Source organism: Alosa sapidissima, chromosome 7, assembly GCF_018492685.1.
Source record: "Alosa sapidissima isolate fAloSap1 chromosome 7, fAloSap1.pri, whole genome shotgun sequence".
In the NCBI taxonomy this organism is placed as follows: domain Eukaryota; kingdom Metazoa; phylum Chordata; class Actinopteri; order Clupeiformes; family Clupeidae; genus Alosa; species Alosa sapidissima.
In genome coordinates, this window is record NC_055963.1 from 6855061 (window position 1) to 6878982 (window position 23922).

The 23922-nt window shown below is 43.7% G+C and overlaps 2 protein-coding genes across 4 annotated transcripts; both read left to right on the forward strand.

Moving 5' to 3' along the window:
• Positions 1-87: 87 nt before the first annotated feature.
• agap2 (ArfGAP with GTPase domain, ankyrin repeat and PH domain 2) lies at positions 88-15801 on the forward strand. Of its 3 annotated transcripts, none has more exons than XM_042097069.1 (18): positions 88-446; positions 8195-8253; positions 8414-8501; positions 8640-8725; positions 8883-9024; positions 9368-9502; positions 9781-9902; positions 10307-10435; positions 11140-11223; positions 11370-11474; positions 11673-11832; positions 12511-12636; positions 12961-13089; positions 13689-13840; positions 14090-14177; positions 14318-14540; positions 14732-15005; positions 15262-15801. In XM_042097069.1, exons 1-18 carry the CDS (start codon positions 284-286, stop codon positions 15472-15474), a joined length of 2478 nt encoding a protein of 825 aa, XP_041953003.1. In that variant the 5' UTR covers positions 88-283; the 3' UTR covers positions 15475-15801. The 3 variants fall into 3 exon arrangements, with proteins under 3 accessions (XP_041953003.1, XP_041953002.1, XP_041953001.1); XM_042097067.1 differs by lacking the exon at positions 88-446 and adding an exon at positions 2852-4953; XM_042097068.1 differs by lacking the exons at positions 88-446; positions 10307-10435 and adding an exon at positions 2851-4953.
• A 103-nt stretch (positions 15802-15904) lies between these two features.
• LOC121712946 (zinc finger and BTB domain-containing protein 39) lies at positions 15905-23914 on the forward strand. The gene is made up of 3 exons (XM_042097070.1): positions 15905-16710; positions 17767-19366; positions 20678-23914. Exons 2-3 carry the CDS (start codon positions 17795-17797, stop codon positions 21605-21607), a joined length of 2502 nt encoding a protein of 833 aa, XP_041953004.1. The 5' UTR covers positions 15905-16710; positions 17767-17794; the 3' UTR covers positions 21608-23914.
• Positions 23915-23922: the final 8 nt, after the last annotated feature.

A 23922-nucleotide genomic window follows, 5' to 3' on the forward strand; every position in this document is an offset into this window, starting at 1 on the left:
CGACAAACCGTTACAGTAAACCCCACCGCAAGATCCTGTTTGTGATACACTGAGCACTCAGTCAGTAAAGGTGAAATCAGGAAGTGATTCAAAAGCACGCAAAGGAAATTGACACAAACTGAGCGACTCTGCTCTGTTCAAGTTGGACTTGACTCTGCTCTGTTCCAGTTGTACAACTCGGAGCTGGACTTTTATTTACGGAATCCATGACATGGAGAGGGAGGCCGAGGGGTGAGATGGACTGTGTATTGAGTCCATTCACAGCAGATGCTCAACAGTCACCATGAATAGCAGCATTAAAGGGGCACACTCAAGTGCCATCAGAGCAGAGGTGCGGCGGCATGAGAGTGTCCAGAACAACATTAACAAACTTCGCAAGCAGCTGGAGAGGGTGACCGACCAACAGCTCCGAAGTGGCCTCAAGCTTTACCTCCACAGCATCCAAGGTGAGCACTCTGTAGTGCTGCTGTATTGCTGTAGCTGCACATGAAGTGTATTGAGTGACTGTGCTTCTTGACTATAACACAGGGTAAAATGGTGGATACCTGCAGTCAGTATGAAACTGTAAAAGTGTCTCAAAGGACATGTGGAACATGCAATGCAGGGATTGCTAATTGCATTGATTTGACAATTCTCAGTGTTCTGTTGTCTAAATGCAAAAATATGCAAGTGCAATCATGCAGTGCAAAATACAGGGAAGAAAATCATCAAGTCAATATCAAAAGACTTTAAATTATGTTATTTTTCTTTATTTGTCTGTTTGTTTGAATATGTACGCCTAGTTACATACATGTGATCAGTAAGTACACATTGCAACACTGAAGATAGATATCTGTTTAGGGGTATTCGCACTGTAGGGACTTTTTGCCATTGTACCTTTTTTGTAGTATCATATAGTACGTTTCTCCTTAACTCTTCTGTGAGTGTCTGAGTCTACGCAGACATACGACATAAATCTACCACAACATTTCCTGTCTCCCCTGTCTTTGAGGAGTTTATCTCTCAACTGCTGCTTTATGAACTCAACTCAGTGTTCAGCAGCAAAGACAATATGCTACAGAAAAAGGTCATTTGCTGAATGCATTGACTATTAATGGTCAGGCAATTTTTCCATATAAGCATGGCCCAGTTCTTGACAAAAGCTTTGCAGTGAGCCGTCGTGTGTTGTCATGACAGCAGAATCTTGTTCCTGCTGTGCTAGCCTACTTCCTGTGTCTGACGCTCAGTAGCTGGCCCCAAAAGCCACTTCCTGTCAGTCAGAGACACCACCTGCTGCTGTCCCCACTGTGCCATTCCCCTTATATTCCTTTGCTTAAAGGTGAAATACTTTGGTATTAAGCAAAAATGCATTAAACCACAAAACCTCTCAAGACACAATTAAATGTTTGTCTTGATATGACATATTCTCATATTTTTTCTGTTTGTTTTGAATCATTGGCAATTTCTGGTCCAGAAATATATCTCAAGAAGTGATGTTGAATGCACATGCACTTCAACTGAAGCACTCATCTTCAGATGCTTGTTGACAGCAGTGTCAACAAACAGGAAACCGGTTTGCCGACTTCAAGTAAGCTAGTGTACAGAGCCCATAGCAGCAGTATCTTTCCCATTAAAGCAAACATTTGCTATGCACAAACTGAACACACACACAGACATGCACACACACATAGGCTACCATTTTACACACATTCCCAAAGTGAAATTGTACCACTTACAGTACATTATTGATCTTCGCTCATCCTAGTCACTGGTCAGTGTTTAATTGAGTGCTGCCAGGAGCAGCCGCCCCCCTCTGGACTGTCTCACCACCTTCCCCTTCTGTGCTTTTTTTAGCATATCAATTACACCTCACCAGATGTCCAAAAAAGGATTGCCTTGGGTTCACAAGGTCAGAAGCCACATCCCTTTTCTCACTAAAAATGCGGTCATAATAATGGGAAAATGCCGCTGTCTTTGTGCATAATGGAGATTCATCAGATTCATTATTTTTTATAATAATAATCACAATCAATAACTAAGCCATTGGCCTTCCTATATTTATACTTAATTTATTTTTGATTTAAGATGTACATGGACTATAGCATTTTAATTCCTTATAAATACAAGCTTGTACATAAAAGCATGTGGAGTATAGATGTGGAGGTGTGTTCCAGTATACTTCATATACTAAAGCTAATTTCAGTCTACAGATATCTGTAACAAAGCAAATAGGCATGAACCAGCGCCCTGTACACAATTCCTATTTATTTATTTAAAACAGAGTAGCTTCATCCTCCCCTCACTTCCTGTTCCCCACCCACTATATTTCACACTCAAATACATAATAGATGTCAAATTCAAAGCAAATCATTATTTAATACATTGACTTATGTATTGTGTATGCATTTATACATATATCTAATTATGAAATTGTCATTGTTGCTTCAGTTGCAATATAAATCCAGTTGTGTTCTGCTGATTAACAGGAAAACAGATCAATACAGTCATTATGGCCTTTACCAGCCACATACTCTGCACACAATATGAAAATACATCTTCAATACAGAGAGAATCCAATGGAAGATAAATTAATAGTTGCCTTAATTAATCTGTGGCATTTTAGAACATCCAGCTATTTTTCTTTCTCTCTCTGAGAGCTGTGTTTTGTAGCCTTTCTCCGCCTATTCCTAAAGCATCATTGCCATTCCCTTCCACATCAGGGAGAGGCAGAGGGGTGGGGGCATGTGAGCAACAGAGAGCGCGGGCTGAGCACAGTCTGCTTTCTGACAGAGGCGGAACAAGAGGGTGGGGAGACAAGCGCGTAAGCCAGACAGAGACTGAGAGACTGAGAGACTGAGGGAGTGAGGGAGTGAGTGAGTGAGGGAGAGAAAGAGAGAGAGAGTGTGTGTGTGTGTGTGTGCGCGTGAAGAGGAGGAAGGCAGGGCTTCATGAGATGCGAAGAACTGCGTGGGCACCAGGGATATTCCTAGACGCCACAGCTGGTCTGGCACTCCTTGTGTTGGACTCCTCCAGAGGTATTTGGTTGTGATCCATTTTCTGACCCCAGCAAAGGCAAAGGGCCTCCGTCAGGGGCGTGCGGCCGGACCAGCTATATTGACGCTGTCAGTGCATGATACGCCTGGACGACCCATGGAGCCTGGAGGGCGGGATGGCCAGACATTCAGGGAGGAAATTACATTTTCTTCTCTCCCACTGGAATTATCATTAGCCTTTTCCCCCGCTCCTCTTCCACTTCAGAACCCATCTCATCTCTGTCTCTGTCTTACTTCGCTGGTCTGTCAGTTGCCTGCCTCCCCATCGCACAGTATGGTGCAAGACTTGGAGTGACATCCTATAATCTGAGCACCACAGCTGGCTTCACCATACCCCCGTATCCCCACATCACCAGCGAGGCTGCCGCTGCTCATTTATTCACAGATTTTACTGTTGCTATGGAGGCTGGTTGAGCAGGTAATAATTCAGACATTTGTTTCTTGTTGTGTTTTTGCCGGTTTCTTTGCCGGTATCTTTGAATACTAGTGAATACTAGAATTTTAAGAGCATTTCAAAGAGATCCCTTTAATGAGAAGGAATTCAGCATGTGTGCCTCACTCTGTCTGTGGACTAAGAAAACTGAAGAGTAAATGATCTCACATAGAAGACAACATTGATCAACTGTGACAACATTGATCTTGCAGTCATCATTCTGTGTTTGCTAGAGGAATGTGGCATTGTAGTGGCCAGATAAAAGGAAGTATCTGACATTGACAGATGAGATTCAGCAAAAGCATTTGGAGTTGCAGAGAACTGTGAGAATGTACATGTGTTTACTGGAATCAGCTTGACTGAAACTTCCTCCTGGAAAGCATTCCCCACTCCATCTCTCGAGCCTTGGAGAAGTGTCTTACTAGAGAGAATAGAATCAATCATATTGATGCAGTGTCTAGATTTAGCTGTCTATGGTCTGTTTTCCATGCTCTGAACTCATGAGTCAAGGCGATACATTGCAACAGCGGACCACCTACCTCATCTCTGTCACCCTGGTGAAGGTAGAGGCGGTCGAGGAGCATGGCGCAAGACAAACCAGACCGACTGCTCATGTGGGGAGTGAAATTGGCCAGAAGAGACCTGGAGCATTGGTGGATGAGGGGGAGCTTCCCCAGAGGCAGGATGCAGAGGAGGCGGCAGAGCAGGGGGCTGGGAAATGCATCAAACTGAAGGAAGGGGAGCGAGTCCCCTCTACCAGCCTGCAGGTCACCAATACCAACAAAAATGGAAGGAGTGAAGGAACAGGAACGCCAGCTATCAGAGATGATCAACCCTTCCACTTAGCGGACATGGGGGCATCTGCCAATAACACAGAGAGTGACACCTCAGAGAGCATTAGCCAGGGGCCAACCTCTCTGGAGAAGTCCCACTGCAGGACCGTCGGCGGCCCAGAGCTCAGGGAGACGAGGAAGAGCCGCTCCTCCAAGAGCCTGAACTGTGAGGACAGGGGGGTCCGAGTGAGTTTCCCCACCAGTGCATCTGAGGACACCGGGTCATTCGTGGGGCCTCACAGAGCCTCCTGGAATGAGAGTGGAAACGGAGCGTTTAGAGAGAGCAGCAGAAACGAGGGTAGTAATGTATCTGCTCTGGCGTACGGCAATGCAGAGGAAACCCGAGGAAACCTCCCCAGGCCACAGAAGCTGAAGATGGGCTCGGTGTCTTTGCCAGGACCCAACACTCAGGCCTCCAAGACCCTGAGGAAGGGCAAGAAGAGCCACACCCTGGACAATAGTGACCTGCGATGCTTATCTGAGGAGCTCTTCCAGGGCCAGGCAGCCACACATTCACAAGCAGCCCAGTCCAATAAAGCCTCAGCCCGAGACCACAAGATGCTGAAGTTTATTAGCGGTATTTTCAGCAAGAGCAACCCTTCCACTGCCCCTCCAAAGCAGAGCTCTATGCAGAGAGACTCTAGTGAAGAGGAAGGTAAACATTTATCAGCAATCAGCTGTGTGTGTGTGTGTGTGTGTGTGTGTGTGTGTGTGTGTGTGTGAGAGAGAGAGAGAGAGAGAGAGAGAGAGAGAGAGAGAAAGAGAGAGAGAGGGGTGTTTGTTTAATCTAACTGGGAGGATTTGCATATATATTTAGAACATGGGAGGAATTTAAATGAAAATTTCATGCTTTAAATTTTATTCAGAATGGGCACAATGTGTGGTAATCTTGTTTGTTTTATTCAGTTATTAGTGAGGGTATTTATCATAGCTGCATTTTTCCCACCAGGAAGGGCCACTATATATTGATCCAACACTAGACGAATGAAGACTATCATTAAAGTTGACAAATTACTTGTGTAGTATTTTACAACCCCTTCCTAACTCCTTTTTTTCCGCCCAAGCACTTGGCAGAAAACAAATTTGATAATACTCACATTCTGGGTAGCCGCAATTACAGCCAATGTCCTAATCCTGTCTTTGATGTTCCACCCACCGCCTGCTTCTCAGAAGCATCTCCACCATGGCAGTTTCTATCCCACATCCTGCTCTCCCTATTTCCTGGCCACGTCAAGTCAATTTGAGGCGCTTACATTTCACAGGCCTCCATCATTATTAAAATGGACCTACTGTACAAAGAGAGGGGACATGTTTGACAACATGCTTGACAAAACTGGTTCACGTTTCCTTATAGATACATAATTTCAAAAGCCAGAAAACCTCACATGAACCATTTACGATCAGTGTCAACTAGGAAGATTAAATTTGAACGAATTCATTTTTAATCACCAAATAAATAAGGATTCTCAGGCAAAGGGAGAAGCTGGTTGTGATGAAGATTTAAAATAAAAACCAGCTGTTTTTTTACAGTAGTTATTACTAAGTTGGGGTTAAGAGGATTTAAGGGTCTGACAAATATTCACACCATATTTGGCAATCATCAAGATATCAATCTCTACCAAATTCTACCATATTTGAAAAAAAATTAGACAAACTTTTATTATGGAAATCATAAGATTAGAGCATGTTGAAGTCATCAGAATGTTTGTGGAGCTGACTTTATTTTGTGTATTGTGTGTGTGTGTGTGTGTGTTTGTGTTTGTGTTTGTGTGTGTATGTGTGTGTGTGTGTGTGTGTGTGTGCGCATATTATGGCATGTGGACTCCCAATGTATTTACATTTGCACTGAGCTAAAGAAAAAAAAGCAGGGGCTAGAGGACAGGTTGTTATGGCAACAGGATAGGGATGAGAGCTGCTGGTTGCATGGGTTACATGACACAGTGTGTGTGTGTGTGTGTGTGTGTGTGTGTGTGTGCATGTGTGACTGTGGGGATTGGGGATGTTGTTTTGTTGGGAAGGGCAACCAGGTTTTAGAACAGACTTTGTGAGGAGGAAAAATCCACAAAAGGAAAGATTCCCCCCAATCCTTAAGCATAAGGCGTGCTGTGCATTTGTATGCAGCAAGCTTTGTTCAGTTTTATTAAGAGGGCAGGGAGGGAACACCAGATTTTTACCTCCTATGTTGGGATAGGAACACCCTCATATCTGTCGAGTGACAAAGATTTGAATTTGATGCTAAAATGTCTGATTTAATGGAATTGTATTTCCTTCACTGGTGGTTTGTACATTTCAGTCTCTTTGTTGTACCCCTAGCCATCTGTTCTGGTTCTGCCTTGTCCTCCTCTCAGGCTCTCTGATTCACAGCTGTGGTTTGATGTGCCTGCTCTGGGCAGCTTGAAAGCCTGGCCTCCCAGCTGAAGGTGCTTAATGGCACTTTCCTATGGTGTGGCTTAGAATAGGATGACTTATGCACTCACACACACACACCACACACGCTGAGGTCTGACTGATGACTGGTGTCACTATAGATGGAAAGGAAGAGAGACAGAAAGTGAAAGACACTAAAAATGAAAATGAAGGAGGAGGAGAGAGAGAGAAAGAGGACGAGAGAGAGAGAGAGAGAAGCAGAGGAAGAGAGAGAGAGAGAGAGATTGAGAAAGAGGTCGAGAGAGAGAGAGAGATTGAGAAAGAGGTCGAGAGATGAAGGAAATGATAGATGTGACTGGGCAAAAGACAGCCCCACTGTGCAGTGGTGACAGCACACCTGCTGTGACTGTGTAGCTGCTTGCTGTGCCTGCTGGTGTGTGTGTGTGTGTGTGCCTGCTGGTGTGTGTGTGTGTGTGTGTGTGTGTGTGCCTGCTGGTGTGTGGCCGGTAGCAGCTGGGGCCCCGCTACGGTCACGTGCCGCAGAGCAGGACAGAGAGACAACCTTTAGAATGACCATCACCACACCATAATCACAGCGACAACCTTTAGAATGACCATCACCTCACCATAATCACACCATAATCCCAGAGACATCCTTTAGAATGACCATCACCTCACCATAATCACAGCGACAACCTTTAGAATGACCATCACCTCACCATAATCACAGCGACAACCTTTAGAATGACCATCACCACGGAGACAACCTTTAGAATGACCATCACCACACTATAATCACACCATGATCACAGAGACAACCTTTAGAATGACCATCACCACACCATAATCACAGAGACAACCTTTAGAATAACCATCACCACAGAGACAACCTTTAGAATGACTATCGCCACACCATAATAACAGAGACAACCTTTATAATGACTATCACCACCATCCACACCATAATCACAGAGACAACCTTTGGAGTTATTATCACCACCCTCACCACTGACTTTTCTACGGCATTACCCAGTCACTGCGTTTTGACCTTCATCTTTACCCCACTAGATACAATCACGAGGATGGGAGTTACACGCCCTCCGTACACACACACACACACACAGTGGAATTGTAAAACGGAGGAGTCTCACAATCCATTTGACCCTTTAACAGTTCAGATAAGAAAGATCTTATCACTAAGTATCACTGAACAGATCTCTCTGGCTGACTTTGTTATGTTGCCCTGGCCTGAAACCCCACAATGTCAAAACACAGCCCTTGCCTCAAAGATTTTATTTGGTCACAACTGTATTATATGTATATATTATATGTAATATATATGTATGTATATATATATATATATATATATATATATATATATATATATATATTATAAACTGTATTTATTTGGTCACAACACTTGTCATTTATCCATTATACTAAATGATTTAGCATGTTGGCAGCATTGCTGAATCAGCTCTATGATTTGTATGTGTTAACTATCTTCTCTGTCCCTCTTTACTCTTCAGTGGCCTGTGCCAACAGTCAAGAATGGACTTTAAATCGCTCCATTCCAGAACTGCATTTGGTAAGTCCAACTTTGTGTGACCAAACAGTGACCATGCTTTGTATATTTCGGCACTGTTGATGAATTACTGCTTCAGCGTAATATAGTGTGCTCTTATACTAACTTGATTAAGTTGTGTAGTGTGAGTGACTAAGAGTCCTGTGCTGATTTTTACACACAGGGTCTGTTGGGAGGTCTACGGAGTGGCAAATCTGCACTGGTCAACAGGTACATCACTCGCAGCTACGTTCCCATGGAATGCCCCGAAGGTATGCATAAAGATCCTTGATTACTAGATAGAGCTTTAACCCTCTCTGGTATGCATTTCCACACCTTCCTGTCATTGACATTGGTTGCCATTTGCCTATCCTAGCTTCACTGGAGTCTGTCTGTTTGTCTGCTTTCAGGAGGGAGGTACAAAAAGGAGGTATTGGTGGATGGACAGAGTTACCTTTTACTAATCAGAGAGGAGCCTGGGCTGCCTGATGCACAGGTGTGTGTGTGTGTTTGTGTGTGTGTGTGTGAATGATAGAGATAGAGTTACTATTTTTCATCATCACTGTTGCTAATTAAATTAAACAGGGGAATTATGAAATGATTTCAATATTGTTTCCCTTCTTCTTTCTTCTTTCCTTCATTGGGGTTTACAGTTCACCAACTGGGTGGATGCGGTCGTCTTTGTGTTTAGTTTGGAGAATGAAGCAAGCTTCCAAGAAGTGTACAAGGACTTCAGTGAACTCAGCTCCCACCGAAGCACTGTTGATATTCCACTGATAATAGTGGGCACCCAAGGTATGAGCATCACTAACTTAATGTAGCCTGCAATCCACATATCTAACTAACTTAATGTAGCCTGCAATCCACAAATCTAACTTAATGTACCCTACACTCCACAAATCTAACTTAATGTACCTTACACTCCACAAATCTTTGCAATTCCATCCTAGTCACTGGTTTGACATAAGGTGTGTGAACCTCCAAACCATCTTGAATGAGCATAACACATGTATCCACAGTACCCTCCTTAATGATAAACAGCAGTTCCTTAAGCACACCCAACATCCAAGCGTTTTGCAGTGGTCAACCATATCCATATGATTTTGGAACAAACCCAGCTTCTCGTTCTTCCCAACAGACAAGATAAGTAGCACTAACCCTCGCGTGATCGAGGATAGCCGCGCTCGTCAACTGTCTGTGGATGTGAAGCGCTCAGTGTATTACGAGACCTGTGCCACATATGGCCTCAATGTGGACAGAGTCTTCACAGAGGGTAAGTCTGCCAGAGCACCCCTACCTGCCCATTTATGTTGCTTGCATGAATGTGCCAAGAGTCTCCTCAATAGTACCTTTGGACAACTATCCTGAATGAACTACAATGCCTAAAAACTACAATATTTTCAATGTTGTTATTTGGACTACTTTCACTATCCCAGTTCTATTTGGGCATACACAGTGCATACGGAAAGTGGCTAAATATTCATCTATATCCATTCAGTTGGTCATTGTATAGGCTGAAATATGTTTCGACATGCTCTCATTTCTTCTTAGCTGCTCAGAAGATTGTTGCAGCAAAAAAGCAAGCAGCCCTCCTAGCTGCCAGCAAATCCCTTCCAAACTCCCCCTGTCATTCTGCAGACTCGACATCTGTGCCAGGACCCTACCACGGACAGGTAACAAGTAAAACATGCTGCATATCCACCAAAAAAAATTATCTCAGATATCAGATGATCAGATAGAATGTTACTGCAGGTTTGCACAAAGCTGTGCATATATGAGGTCGGAAATGTGACTTGTGCCTGAAATGGACTGTTAAGATACATAGTATCATAATATTGAGAAAACATCATAGTTTATTCAGAATTATTTTAGTTGGACTAGATACAGTTTTGTCATGGGATCAATTTTATATACCACAGTAGAAACAGGGTAACATGAATTCATTCATTCATTACCAAATGACTGTTGCCTCCACAGTAAGCCATCACTGTCTACCATTACCATATGTCTTCACTTCACATTTCTTGCCTTTTATATGTAACACCTCCCATCCCTGTCCACCCTCCCCCACTCTCAGGCCAGTAATGGAGGTCAGAGTAGTGACGTCTCCTCCTCCCTGCCCTCCACTCCTGTGGTCGGCCATAGAGAGCTGCGGGGAGGAGGCTCTCAGAGAAATATCCCTCGTCGACGGACATCCCTATTTGGGGTTAGTTCCACTATCAGTTATATCCTTTGCATCCAAGCAACCCTCTCTTACAGAGCTGTGGTGAAACAAACACAGAGAGAGTTGTATGGAAAGCAGTATTTGCTTAGACCATCTGAGATTTATTTAATAATGTTTGGTATATTTGCAAATATATTTTAGTGAATTTAGTCTGTGTAAGCATTAATACACATCATGCAAGCCATCCGAGGCCAATTTAGAAACATGATTTAAATACTGGGCAAAATGTAAAGCCTAACAAAAGCTAATTTAATGATGAGTTGAAATCTAATTGGCTAATTAAATATACCGTAGAAAGATCCTAAGCACAAACATTGGTGCGTCCACTCCATACTCCCACACGTCACACGATAGCTTTGATTTATGCACAAGACACTTTGCTCATTGAGTGACTTTGCCCGTCATTTAAATTAGGGCATAGTATATTACTGGTAGATACAAAAGATCAATTAGTTATATCTTTTTACACACACACACATATATATATATATATATATATATATATATGTTGTTATATATTATATTAATTGTAAAGTAATTGTAGTTTGACATTTAATGTAATTCAGGTTACTGTAGGCAATCAAGCTTTTACAACCCATTCTCATTTGCCATCAGCCATCTCTTCCCTAATAGCCATCCCTCTGTCATCTTCTCCTGTGGCTTATCTCTCACCTCCCTTATTTCAGAATCGCAGAGGGAGTGATTCCGAAAAGAAAACACCTGACAACAGGGCTGAAGTACCTGGCATACGCTCAGCTGCCATCAAACAGGTTAGCATGCATCACTCTTCCTGTGTTGAGTACGGTCTTTGGAAATAATGTATAGAGTTGGTCCATTGTCTGACATTTATTGTTATTGTTATTATTGTTATTTAGAGTTGGTCCATTGTCTGACATTTATTGTTACTGTCTGCTAGGGCATACTCTGGAAACGCAGTGGAAGTTCACTGAACAAGGATTGGAAGAAAAAGTTTGTTACGTTGTCTAACAATGGCATTCTGTATTACCATTCAAATCAAAATGTGAGTTCATGACTTTCAATTTTCTATATATATTTCAACTGCTTTACAACTTTTAACACAACTGAAGTGTGTCTATGTACAGACAAATTATATCACATCAGCCCAGTGTGTGAAAATGTTCTGGATTCAGTCTTCTACATAACTAAGGACAAGTCTGAGTATGTGCTATAGGTCAATAAAATCCATTTGTTTTGTCAGGACTACACACAGAATGTGCATGGCAAAGAGATCAATTTGTTGCGTGTGACGGTCAAAGTCCCAGGCAAGCGCCCCCCTCGTGCTATGTCTCATGGTGGCTCGACGTCTGGCCTGAATGGAGTACCCAAGGATGGACTGGCCTCTGAAGGGACCACACCAGGTAAGTGGGATAGTGCAGGAGTGCTCCTTCCATTCTCCTAGAGAAAGAGATAATCATGCAGAAGTGATTTGTTTGGTGAGGAGAAGAAATCAGTAGCCTGGAAAATCCAGACCCTGGTAATCTAGAAAGATTAAGGGTCTGACCACGAACAATGTAATGGCCCAACTGGAGGGGCAGCACCAAGCATGCATTTGAAAATCTCACTGCACACAATTGGATAACACTACGACCAATGTTTACTGACCTCCAAGGTTGCAGCGCTGTTGTCATCAGTTTAGCTCGCTTCTGGCCCGCCTATATCAGATACGCCAATTTGATTGGTTCCCCATCATTGCTCATTGCCAGAGTGTCTCGCAGTCTCCAGAGTGCTCTCGTGAGAACTCTGGATTTCCAGGGTAAGAAATCAGAGGGCATCCAGAAATAATGCTGCTTTGTTGGGTCAACGAACTAGGAATGGCACTGGGCTAATGTGGCTAGGAGTTGCCTTGTAATGATGCCTTGTAACAATGTAGGTGTGAGTATTACAATCAGCATTAGTTGTAAAAGTGTGGACATTGATTTCTCCACCCATCACAAACATTTCAACAGATCAGTTGAGCAGTCTCTTAACAAAAAAGTGATGAAATCGTGTCTAGTCCTGCAACACAAACCAAAAGAGGACCTATTCTGTTTCCAAAGCTGCCTCCTTAAGCCCAGTCAGCCTGCTGCCTGTGGATGAGGGAGCCGGAGTGGTCAATTCCCCTGTGCGAGAGACTGGACTTCGACGGTGCTCTTCAACACTGTCAAATAAGAACTTTCACTCAGGTGTGTCCCAGGGCTCAGATGTTACCTCCATGTGCAATATTAGCTTTTCTCTTTGGCTTCCATACAGCATGAACTACCTTACACAGCTTGTCAGAATAAATCCAGAGGAGTCCAAAAGCAGCTGCTTTATGGTCTAACAAAATAGAAATACATCTGCTTAAAATCACAGGGTTGGCTTATTGGGTACTCAACTATTCTTAAAGAAAATTATACGATTGCAGCCACTCCTTTTCACCCACAAACCACTTCCAAAATCAGGAAATGTTTACTGCTCTTCATGATTTGAGCACTCCCAAAATGTGTAAATATTTGTCATTTTCTTAGACGCTGACGGAATGACCAACCTTGCTTCAAAAGAACAGGTCCCAGCCTCCCCAATGACCAGCAGGAAAAAGCCCACAAGAAAAAAAAGCATGAACCCCAAAGGTGATGCAGCCATGGGTCAGGCTGAGGGTAAGTCTCCACAAAGTGAACGAAATAATCCAACAAAGAAACAGACATGTTTAATGTACAGTATGCACATTTAGTTTTACACTGGGGATCCTGGCTAAAAAGAGTTCCTTCAAAAGTTTGAGAGTGCTATTTTGCCTCTTCTTACTTTTGCTGACACTGTGTTGGGTTAAACAATGTCTTTGTGTTTTAGTATTTAAAAAAAACTGTCTCAGTTCAAAATGTCTTTAACCATCTGACTGAAGGGGAACACAAATCGCTGAGCAAATATGATATAAAATGGCCGGCTTTGCCCTGCTGATCTCTCTGCTTCTCTACTCTCTTTCAACACTTTGAACTCGCAGACTCCTAAAATGAATCTTTCATTTACTGTCCCTGTTAAATAATCACTCTTTTCTACGGCCCTCTTCCTTTTCCTGCTGCCCTGGACTTACCTTTTTCTGCAGCCAAGCGAAAAATGTGGAAATTAAAGAGTTTTGGTAGCTTGAAAAACATTTACAAGACAGGTAAAAATATGCAAATAAAGATACACAGCTGACAAGCGAAACAGACTCAACTTAAGACATTAAGGTCACAGATCTAATGATTTATTCATATTGCAGAGGAGGACAATGCCGACTTCATAATAGTATCAAGCACAGGACAAACCTGGCACTTTGAAGCCTCAAGTCAAGACGAGAGAGATGCCTGGGTCCAAGCCATTGAGAGTCAGATCCTTGCCTGTCTGCAAGGCTGTGAGAGCAACAGGCATAAGGTAAATATCATGTCACATTATGAACAATAACATTCCAAAATAAGAAGACATTTCTACTCTCCATTCCATGAGTTGGAAATACTTGCCCTTTCTGCCATGGAAAATATAACCTCTATGTATGATCCATGACATTCATTGCATAGTGTATATCATAATTATTAGTATTTGTTTTCTTCATCACTGAAGGTCAATATTATAAAGAAATGAAACATTAATACATTTCCATATGTGCATGTGTGTTTTCTATAGGCTCGCCGCAACAGCCAGAGTGAATTGGCCCTGCAAGCGATCCGTAATGCTAAAGGCAACAATCTCTGTGTTGACTGTGGGGCACCAAGTGAGTTCTTCTATAGCTCTGCACCTAACACCAGATGGCTGTATTACCTCAGTATCCTAATAATGTTCTTCAGTATATCAAAGTCCATGAGGCATCATACTCGCTCACACTGTTTTCCTAATATGCTTTTTTTTTGTCAGATCCAACATGGGCAAGTCTTAACCTGGGAGCACTGATCTGTATTGAGTGCTCAGGTATCCATAGGAACCTGGGGACCCACCTGTCCCGTGTCCGCTCTCTGGACCTGGATGACCTGTCCCCTGAGCTCTCCCAAGTGCTAAGAGCTATTGGGAACCACATGGCAAACAATGTCTGGGAGAGCTGTACCCAGGGGCGACAGAAGCCAACGCCAGAGGCCTCAAGGCAAGTGCACATCCAGGAAGTTGTTCATATTATATTCATATTGTCCATTACACTAATGAGACAGAGAGAGTATGATATGATTAGGTCTTTCCCCTCAATAAGAAAGGGGCTATTGTGCGCTATTTTAATGGGGCTGAGAATTGTCTGAAATGGAACTGAAGAAATGGTGAACAACTCTTGTTGACCTCCAGGGAGGAGAGGGAGACATGGATCCGAGCCAAGTATGAGCAGCGTGTCTTCGTAGCGCCCCTGCCTGCCCAGGCTGAGGACAGCAGGGGTTCCATGCCAGACTGGCTGCTCTGTGCAGTGGTCGAGAGGGACCTCCCCCGCCTACTGCTGCTCCTTGCCCACAGCAACAAGGAGCTGATCAATGCCCCGCTGGCTAAGGCTTCTCCACAGCCACGCACAGCCCTACATGCTGCTTGCAATCTTGGGGATGTGGTGATGACCCAACTGCTGGTCTGGGTGAGACAAGTTCACCATGTCTGAACATCAACCATTTTAACAATTACATATATTCTGTTGTTTACTTATAAACTGAGTTGATAAGAAACACATGCTAAACTGAAATAACTGAAAAAAAAAAAGATCAAAAAGAACTGTGATAAATAACAACAGGTTTACATGGGATTACTATGAGATTTCAAAATGATATGTAATGCAAAATTCATAATTTTGGTGGATTTAAAAATCTAATGTTGAATTTTCATACCTTCTACAGTACGGCATTGATGTAAAGGCAAGAGGTCCACAAGGCCAGACAGCTTTGGCCATGGCTCGAAACACAGGGAGCAGAGAGTGTGCTCAGATCCTGCTGCAATACGGTTGTCCCAATGAACTCTCTCCCACCCTGTCTACACCTAGCCTCTCCCGAAAAAGTAGCATAACCAGTTTGGGACGAGCCAACTCGACCAGGAGAAGGGATAACTTCTGATGTCTTAAATACAGAGACATGGATACAACATATACATCTAGAATACTTCAAGAATTAATTGTAAAAAGAGAATTTGCTGAAAAAGTGTGTGTGTGTGACTGAGAGAGGGGGGGGGGGGGGGTGAATTCCTCTGTGGTCATCACTGAAATCTACAAGGACCATTTCAAATAACTGATATCAATGTAACCAACAAAAGGATTTTTCAGAGACTGATCAGTGTAATATCAATGTTATCACTATGTGTGCAAAAGCTGTTTTTCGTATTCTGCATCAATATTAGTACAAAATGTTTGCATTTCAAGAATAATCAAGTACTCAATATTTTTATGGCTGTCTCTGTGTTTTGCCTTTCCATTTGCATCATGAATCACCACACTGACACAGGCAGATATTTTTTAAGGCAAGTAAAATCTGAATCAATGAGCATAGACAGTTAGTTGGGGAAGAAAGAATCCTTACTAAAATAATGTCTTTGTAATAGGCCTACCTATAAACCCAAGAACAAAAATGCATTTAACACAATGTTGTTTATTTATTCATGAACACGTGCTGTTTATACAGATGAAGCCATAGCCTACTTGCTTACAGTTGGAGTCTTCATATCGCATTTTTGCACTGGTAAGATAACTGATATTTGAAGGCATAGGCAGGCCTAGTTAATCTACTAAACACGAAATAGTCTACTCAACCAAATTGAATTTAATCTAATGTGGTCTAACTCAGGAAAAGGCTTTTTAAAGTGCCGTCTTCTCCAAACATTTTCTAATTGGGCATTTGGCACACAGACAGTGTGAATGACATGGTAAAGATAATGAATGAATGAAAAGGTAGCCTAAAGTTACCCGGATAGCCTCCAATAATATGTGTTTCAGCTGTTCCGACTCAGTCTGTGTGATTCAGTTCTCATTTTACCATTATGTTTGACCTCTACTTGAAATTTGTCTGGGGAAATAAAGTGCAATGACCGTGAGAGTATCAATGCTACTAACATTATAAATTAAATGTCTTCCTTGTCTCATGAATGGCAATCAGAAGTTCTGTTCGGGCTACCTGTATGCGAATGAAGGGGCAGGGGCATTGAAATGGGCAAGTCTCCGTCGGTCATTCACGAGTGTCACAAGCATCTTTCGCTTGTTCCCTCTGCTTCAAAAGTGGGCCATCGTCATCATTAGCCTGCTGTTTGACAACCACAGGGAAAGCTATCTACTGAAAACTGCTGCTTCTCTAGTTCTATGGGTAAACACCACCAGTTTGTAAATTTTACTGTTTGGCAAGTTAGGTAGCTAGCCTGTTATAGCTCTTAGCTAGCTGGCTAGTGCAACGTTATTTGCTATGAATGTTAGCTTGCTAGCTTACTGGTTATTCAAAACTTTGACAAAATGGTCCAAAGCAAATATGTCTTGCTACGTACAAAATCAATCTCGTGTCCGTTTATTTGCTATCTTTAGGTTGCAAGCGAAGTATAAATTAGATAGAATTAGCCTAGGTAGCCAACGTCCGTCGCCTTTGTCATGTTGGTTATTCCATCCCTTGAGCTAGCATACAAGATGGCAAACTGAAGTGGCAACCCACGCTAGCGACTAATTTAACCTTAGCCCCAACATTTTACGTGTGTAATCTGACTCTTGTGTCTGATGGCTAACTTAGACATGAAGCAATGTAATCGCAAGAAATGTTGTTCATTGCATCGGGATTGCTAAAGTGCAAACCAGCTGGTTAGCTCAAACAGCTAACGTTACCTAGCAAGCTCACGTTTGAGATGCTGCACTTGATAGTCAACTTAAGTTTGCCACGGCGATAGTTGTTTTCATTTTATGTCCATGTGTAGCACGTACATGCAACTTTATTTCACGTTGGCTAGTGTAAATGTACATCAACAGCATAAAAGAAAGCAATTCTGTTTCAGCAGCATTATTACTATTTGAGTGTTAATTATCACTACTTGCTCAACGGTTTGCATTCTCCCGGCCTAGAGCGATATTTATTTTAAACGGGTAATCAAACAAGTTGACAAGTAACATTACTTGACATGTGACTAAAGCGCAACCCGTCTTCATTTTTCTTGAAATTAGCTATGGTGTGTGAAGTGTATGTTCAGTTTCTCAAACCCTAGGGCCTTTTGTGTTTCTCACCTAAAATGTCACAAAATAGAGGGGAGGATGCTACAGATACGGTCACAGTTCAGGTCACAGAAGGCCATTGACCTGTTCGTAGGAAAGACTAGCCTTGAACTTTATCTACATTTTGATTTGCATGTGTTGTAATGCTGATTTGTTCTCACTACTCCAACAGGACAAACCTTTTAGCCCGAGTGCCAGGTATGAGGATCAGGCTGCAGGGCTCCAGTCATGCGGTGCGTCTCCTCTCTGAACTCAACCGCTGCCGCCTGTCCCGTCTCCTCTGCGATGTGGTGCTTCAGGTGGGTGGGCGCTCCTTTCCAGCCCATCGAGCCGTCCTGGCCTGCTCATGCACACACTTCCACAGTCTCTTCTCTCAAGGCCCGCGCTCCACTCTCTCCCTGGACTTTGTGTCGGCAGCCAACTTTGAGAAGGTGCTCACTTTCATCTACACGGGGGAGATCTTCACTGACCTGATCGATGTGAGGGTGCTGTATGAGCTTGCTGAGAGGCTGGGTGTGAGGGAACTGGTGCAGGCGTGCCATGCCACCTTCCCTGACCTGCAGAGCTCCTCCGTGGGCCAGTGCGGCCACGAGCGGGACTTGGACCCTGAGGCCGCATCAGCTGGTGTTGCCATGGCTGCCTCTGTGTGCTCGTCCTCTGCCGCGTCCTGCTCTTCGCTTTCCTCCTCTGCTGCCCCAACTCCAGCCACCCCGTCACCTTTCTCTCAGGGCAGAGCCTCCAGGTTGGGCCAACCTCATGCCGTGTCCCTTTCACTCTCCCTGTCACCAAAGGCTGAGGACGCACAGTCACACGTTGCGTACAGCCAGGTGCCAGACAGCAAGCCCTCCTCAGATGCACAGCAGTCGCATGCATTGGCAGAGTGTCCCCCAGTGCTCCCTCTTCAGCTGAAGATGGAAGTGGAGGAAGAGGAGGTGGCCAGTGGATGTATGGAAGAAAGGACCGAGAAAGAGCGGGGTGAGCTGGAGAACACACAAGCAGTGGTCAGTGGGACTAAAACGTTAGCGGGTACCAGTGTCCCACTGAGCAGGGTCTCAGAGGCCTGCTCCTTCCCAGATTCCTCTGCCCAGCTGGGCAACGAGACCTGTGCTCCGTCCTCCTCCTGTGCAGAGCCTCTGGACGGCCTGCAGATGGGGCCAGTGGAGGATGGAGTGGTGGCCACCATCTTTGAAGAGGAGGAGGCTGAGGAGAGAAGGAGGTTGCAAGCCGGGGAGCAGCCAGAGGGGGCTGAGCAGTGGAGAGGGCTTGCCGAGGAAATCATCGAGTTGAGCGACGAAGAGGAGCGCTACCTGGAGGAGGAAGAGGAGGACGAGGATGAAGAAGATCTGGTGTTTGTCGAGAACGGCAGTGGGAATGGCAGCAGCGGCGCGGATGATCCATCCAGAGAGGCAGGCATGGCAGCGGCGGCAGCATGTAAAGCCTGTGGGCTGGCACTCCCAGCAGACACCACGGCCATCCGGGCCCACGCCGAGACGCACCTGACAGAGACAGGCGAGTGCCGCGTGTGTGGAGCGGCCTTCCCAGAGCATGGCGCCAGCGTCACTCACGCCCTCTCGCACGTGGGCATCCTGTTGTTCTCTTGTGACATGTGCCAGCTGCAGTTCAGCAGTCAGGCCAAGTTGGTGCGCCACCGCCGGCAGTCGGAAGCTTGTTACAGCCTCCCCTCCCCCGATCAGCTCAACAGTGTTACCCAGAGCCAAGGGGGAGAAGTGCAGTGTGCCGTATGCACCAAACCTTTTGCCAAAGACTTCAAGGTGAGTGGTCTCAAGACGCCAACATCCTATCAACAATTATGATATTAAAAGGAAACAGCAACAGGTCCCATACCAAAGATAAATCAGTTCCCAAACTAGGAGATGTCCAAACTCTGCTTTGTAAATTCAGTAGCTACAATGACTGTAAAACTGGCAATTTAAGGTAAGATATGATAACATGACACTACATGATCTTGATAAGAGATCATGCAACTACATGAAGTGTTGGTGGTTGAAAGGCATCCTTTTGTTTGAGATACTTAAAAAATGCTGCCACTAGGTGGTGCTATTGAAAAAGTTTTAGAACTATTAGAATGGACACCCTGTTACTCTGTAGCCTGACCTCTTCATACTCAATTGTGGTCAGAATTTGAGTCTGATACTGCTCCATTGGGATGTGATTATGAGGTGTGTTTCAACCGATACAGGGGGTGAATCCTGTAGGAAGAACACCCGAACCATCCTTCTTCACAATTGCCTTAATATGGTTTTCTGTAGTGATGGGCAAATGAAGCTTTGGTGAACCACTAAACCACAGCAGTGTGAAGCTAGCAACATTAATGAAAAAATCCAATATGGCTGGCACATGTAGATTTTTCAACATAAAAGTCATTACCCAAACCAGTATATGTAACCAAAAATATTGGTTTGCTAAGGACTTTTATGTTAAAAAATGTATGTGTGGCGGCCATCTTTTTGCTTTTCAGCTAGTGTCGCTAGGTTCACACTGCTGTGGTTCACCAAAGCTTAATTTGCCCATCACTAGTTTTCTGGTAATTTCTTTAAAGTTATTGCACTGTCTAAATCTTCTACAACAGACGTGATGGTGAAATCTTAAATGTTTACCTTCTAGCAATAGCATTTTTGTTAGGGAGAACCGGGATGAATGAAACACTTTGTTATTAGACGTCATTTATGAAAGACATCGACACTTTGTAATTAGACGTTAATTACAAAGACATCGTACTGAAAGCTAATATTTTGTCACTAGCATCCTACATCTATCCTCAAACACAGTTGCATTTTTAGCTCTGAACAAAACCATTCAGGATTTTTTTCTGGTTTGAACCGCTCTGGTTCGGACATAGTTGCTCCACAACAGTCTAGACCGAACTTCCCGACCTCAAATTTTGTGAGCGGGGCTAAATTTGACTGGCTTCCAGGCTAGTTACTCTGCTGTTTCCAACTAGATTTTACCAAATGCTGTTCTCTGCCATAAAAAAACAACACAATCAGTTATGTGCTCATCAAAACAGCTGTGTTTTTCTTTTTATATGAATAATTCTTGTGACTTCTTTTCTCTATCCCTAGGCTGTACGAGAGCACCTGCTGACCCACGTTTGTGTCCAGTCTTTGCGCTGTGTGGTGTGCCAACTGTCTCAGCCCTCCCTCTGTGCCCTGCTGTGGCACGCCCTCACACACCTCTCCCTGGCTGCCTTCTCCTGCCCGGTGTGTGCCTGTGGCTTCCTGGAGCGCCCCCTGCTGGACAGGCACATGGTGCTGCATGCCGACACCTCCATACTGGCCAGGGGAGGAGGGCCAGACGGCGCCAACGGGCTGGAGGAGGACTACCGCTGCTTCCTGTGCCCACAGACCTTCAGCTCGGCCGCCACCTTCCATAGCCACCTGAGCGCCCACGCCGGGGGAGAGCTGGGCCTTCAGGGCTGGATGGGCGCTAGGAAGCGCAAACACGACACAGGGCTGGACTTCTCATCCTGCTCGTCCTCCTCCCCAATGGATGGTGGTGGAGGAGGCAGCGGTCTGGGCAAACTCAACCTGGGCTTCAGCCTGGGCATGGGTCTCCAGGACAAAGTGCTCCAGGGAGGGTTGCCCTGCTTCCCTGGCGGGCTGATGCCGAACAGCAATGACGGCTCAGGCGGTGCGATGGGTGGAGTGGTGAAGCAGAAGTGGTACCGATGCCGCTACTGCGGGAAGCGCTTTGCCCACTCAGGCGAGTTCACGTACCACCTCCGCATCCACACCGGGGAGAAGCCCTACCAGTGCAAGGTGTGCCTCCGCTACTTCCGTGGCCGCTCAACCATGATCTGCCACCTGAAGACCCACTCTGGCGCGCTCATGTACCGCTGCACTGTCTGCGGCCTCTACTTCTCCACGCTCAAGCTGGTCTCCTCACACATGGAGTTGCACAAGGACCATCTGCCCCCAGACTTCAACATCGAGCAGACCTTCATGTATAACGACCACTCCAAAGAGCCCCTGTCCAACCTGGATGTCCCCTGAGTTGTCGATATCTCAACCCCACTGCCTTGTCCTAAGTGTTTCCTATTTCTTAACCTCCTTGTGTTTGCCTGGGGACCATAGCTCCGTGGACACAGAATGTATTTAACTGCCTGTTGGTATAACCATTGTGCTTTTCTATGTGAAATCTTGAGATGGTATAGCAGACATTTTTTTTTTTTTGTTCTACAGAAGAAAAAAAATCAGCCTTTATGCGGTGCGTAGCAGTTTTTAAAACTCTGTCCATTACTTAATGGTCAGTATTCCAAGCAATGTCATAGTAATGTTTGTTGACTGCTGTATGTGTTGAGTGTGTGAAATGAAACCTTTTGAAATTGGGTAGCGCCATGGCTACTTGATGGCAGCATATTTGTGTGGGTGGAAATCCCTAGAGTACTATCAAGTAAGTGGTTATCACCTCAGATTCTATTTGCTCTCTCAGGCCTAAGCCATGGAAGACACAACAAGCTTTTTAAATTAACTTTAAAGGTGCAATATGTTGTTTTTGTTGTCAGAATTCGAAAATGCTTTGAGACTTACAAAAATGTCAGCATTCTAAGGGCATAGTAAAGCAACAGCATCAGACCGTTTTAATAGATATTGTTTGTTGTTTGTCTGGGATTATATACTGTGTAAACCAAAACATGAAGAAAACAAATCCATAAGAAAAACATGTTTTCAAGCTCTAAGCCTATAGAATGTGCAATTCTATAGTGTGCTAAATCATATTGTCCTTCAGAATGGCATTACTACGGAGCCCCTAAGGAGACATGAGCAAAAATCTAAAGTTTAGTTTTGTGTGCTCACGTGAAACTTTCACGTGCTCACCTGAAACTTTCATGTGCTTACGTGAAACTTTCATGTGCGCACATGAAAGTTTCACGGGAGCACATGAAAGTTTCGTGTGCGCACGCAAAGCCTTTTCACATGAAACTTTCATGTCCACACATGAAACTTTTACGTGAGCACATGAAACTTTCATGTCTGCATGAAGGTTTCAGGTGAGCACATGAAACTAAACTTTAGATTTTTTTTTTTTTGCTTATGTCCCCTTAGGGGCTCATACAGGGGCTCATACATTACTGTATTGGTCTTGAAAGTGTTTGTCTTTGACATCAAGACACTATATATTTCACCTTTATGCTACCGCAGTTCTGAGCAATAGAAAAGCCTCGTTCTGCACACTGACCAGGTGAGGTGTTTTTACTTATAACTGTTAATTACTGAAAATAATTCCTCTTTCAAAAGTCAATTGTGTTATTTTTATATTAGAGCGGTCACGTAGGTATAATGTATAATCTTATGTGGAATATTTTGTGTGTGTCTGTAATACATCGGTTTGTTGTGGTGTTCTAATAGGTTAACGTGGAAGTTCTGTATTTTACAACCTAGAGTCTATTTTTGGATGATAACGAGTCTACATTTTTGTTTGGGAGTAAAACAACATCAATTTGAGTTTTGAGTATAACCAGAAAATGCCTGTGAGGAGAAAGTCCGTTCAAGTCAATTACCAAACTCTTCTCCTTTTTTGTATATTGACAGTAGTTTGTAATGCATTCGGTAATCAACTTGTTCAGACTTTCTCCTTGCAAGATAAACTGCCCCGATTGACGTTGTTCTAATCCCAGTAAAAAATGTACTCCTTCATGAGTTATCATTCAAAAGTAGACCCTAGGTTGAAAAATGCCCATCTTCTTTAAGTATACTTAATAATCTTGAACACTTAAATATCGATAACTCCTCTTCCAAGAGACATATCAGTGGTACTGCCAATATAGGAATTGGTGAAAAGAGCCAACACTGGTGCAAAACTGTGTTGTGTAAAACAGATGTTCTTCTGGGTTCTGTGCCATTTGTCTATGTATAAGAAAATACTTACATTTTGATAAGCTTTATATGCCAATGTCATTTTAGATCATGTTTATATTTTGATTATGTTTCGGTCATCTTGAGGACTCTTCAACAGACAGTGCTTACCTTAAGCGTGGATTATGTCCTCATGGGCCTCATCTCCTGTTTTGTCAGACTTTTATTTATTTTATTTATACAGTTGTTATTCTTTGTTTTGTTAAAAAACATATTACCATTCACAACACACAGAATGCCTTTCAAAACATTCTAATGGTTTGTCTTTCCAAGTGAAATTAAAATATCGAAAGAAAATAATGTCATGATTAAACTATGGTGATTAGAGAATTAAATGGTTCCTTGCAAAGCAAACCCAATGCAGTGTATCTACGTCTTTTAAGTGAATACTAGTTATTAGTTCTGAAAACCCACACTAGTTGTATATATATTTTTTATAATGTATTATATGT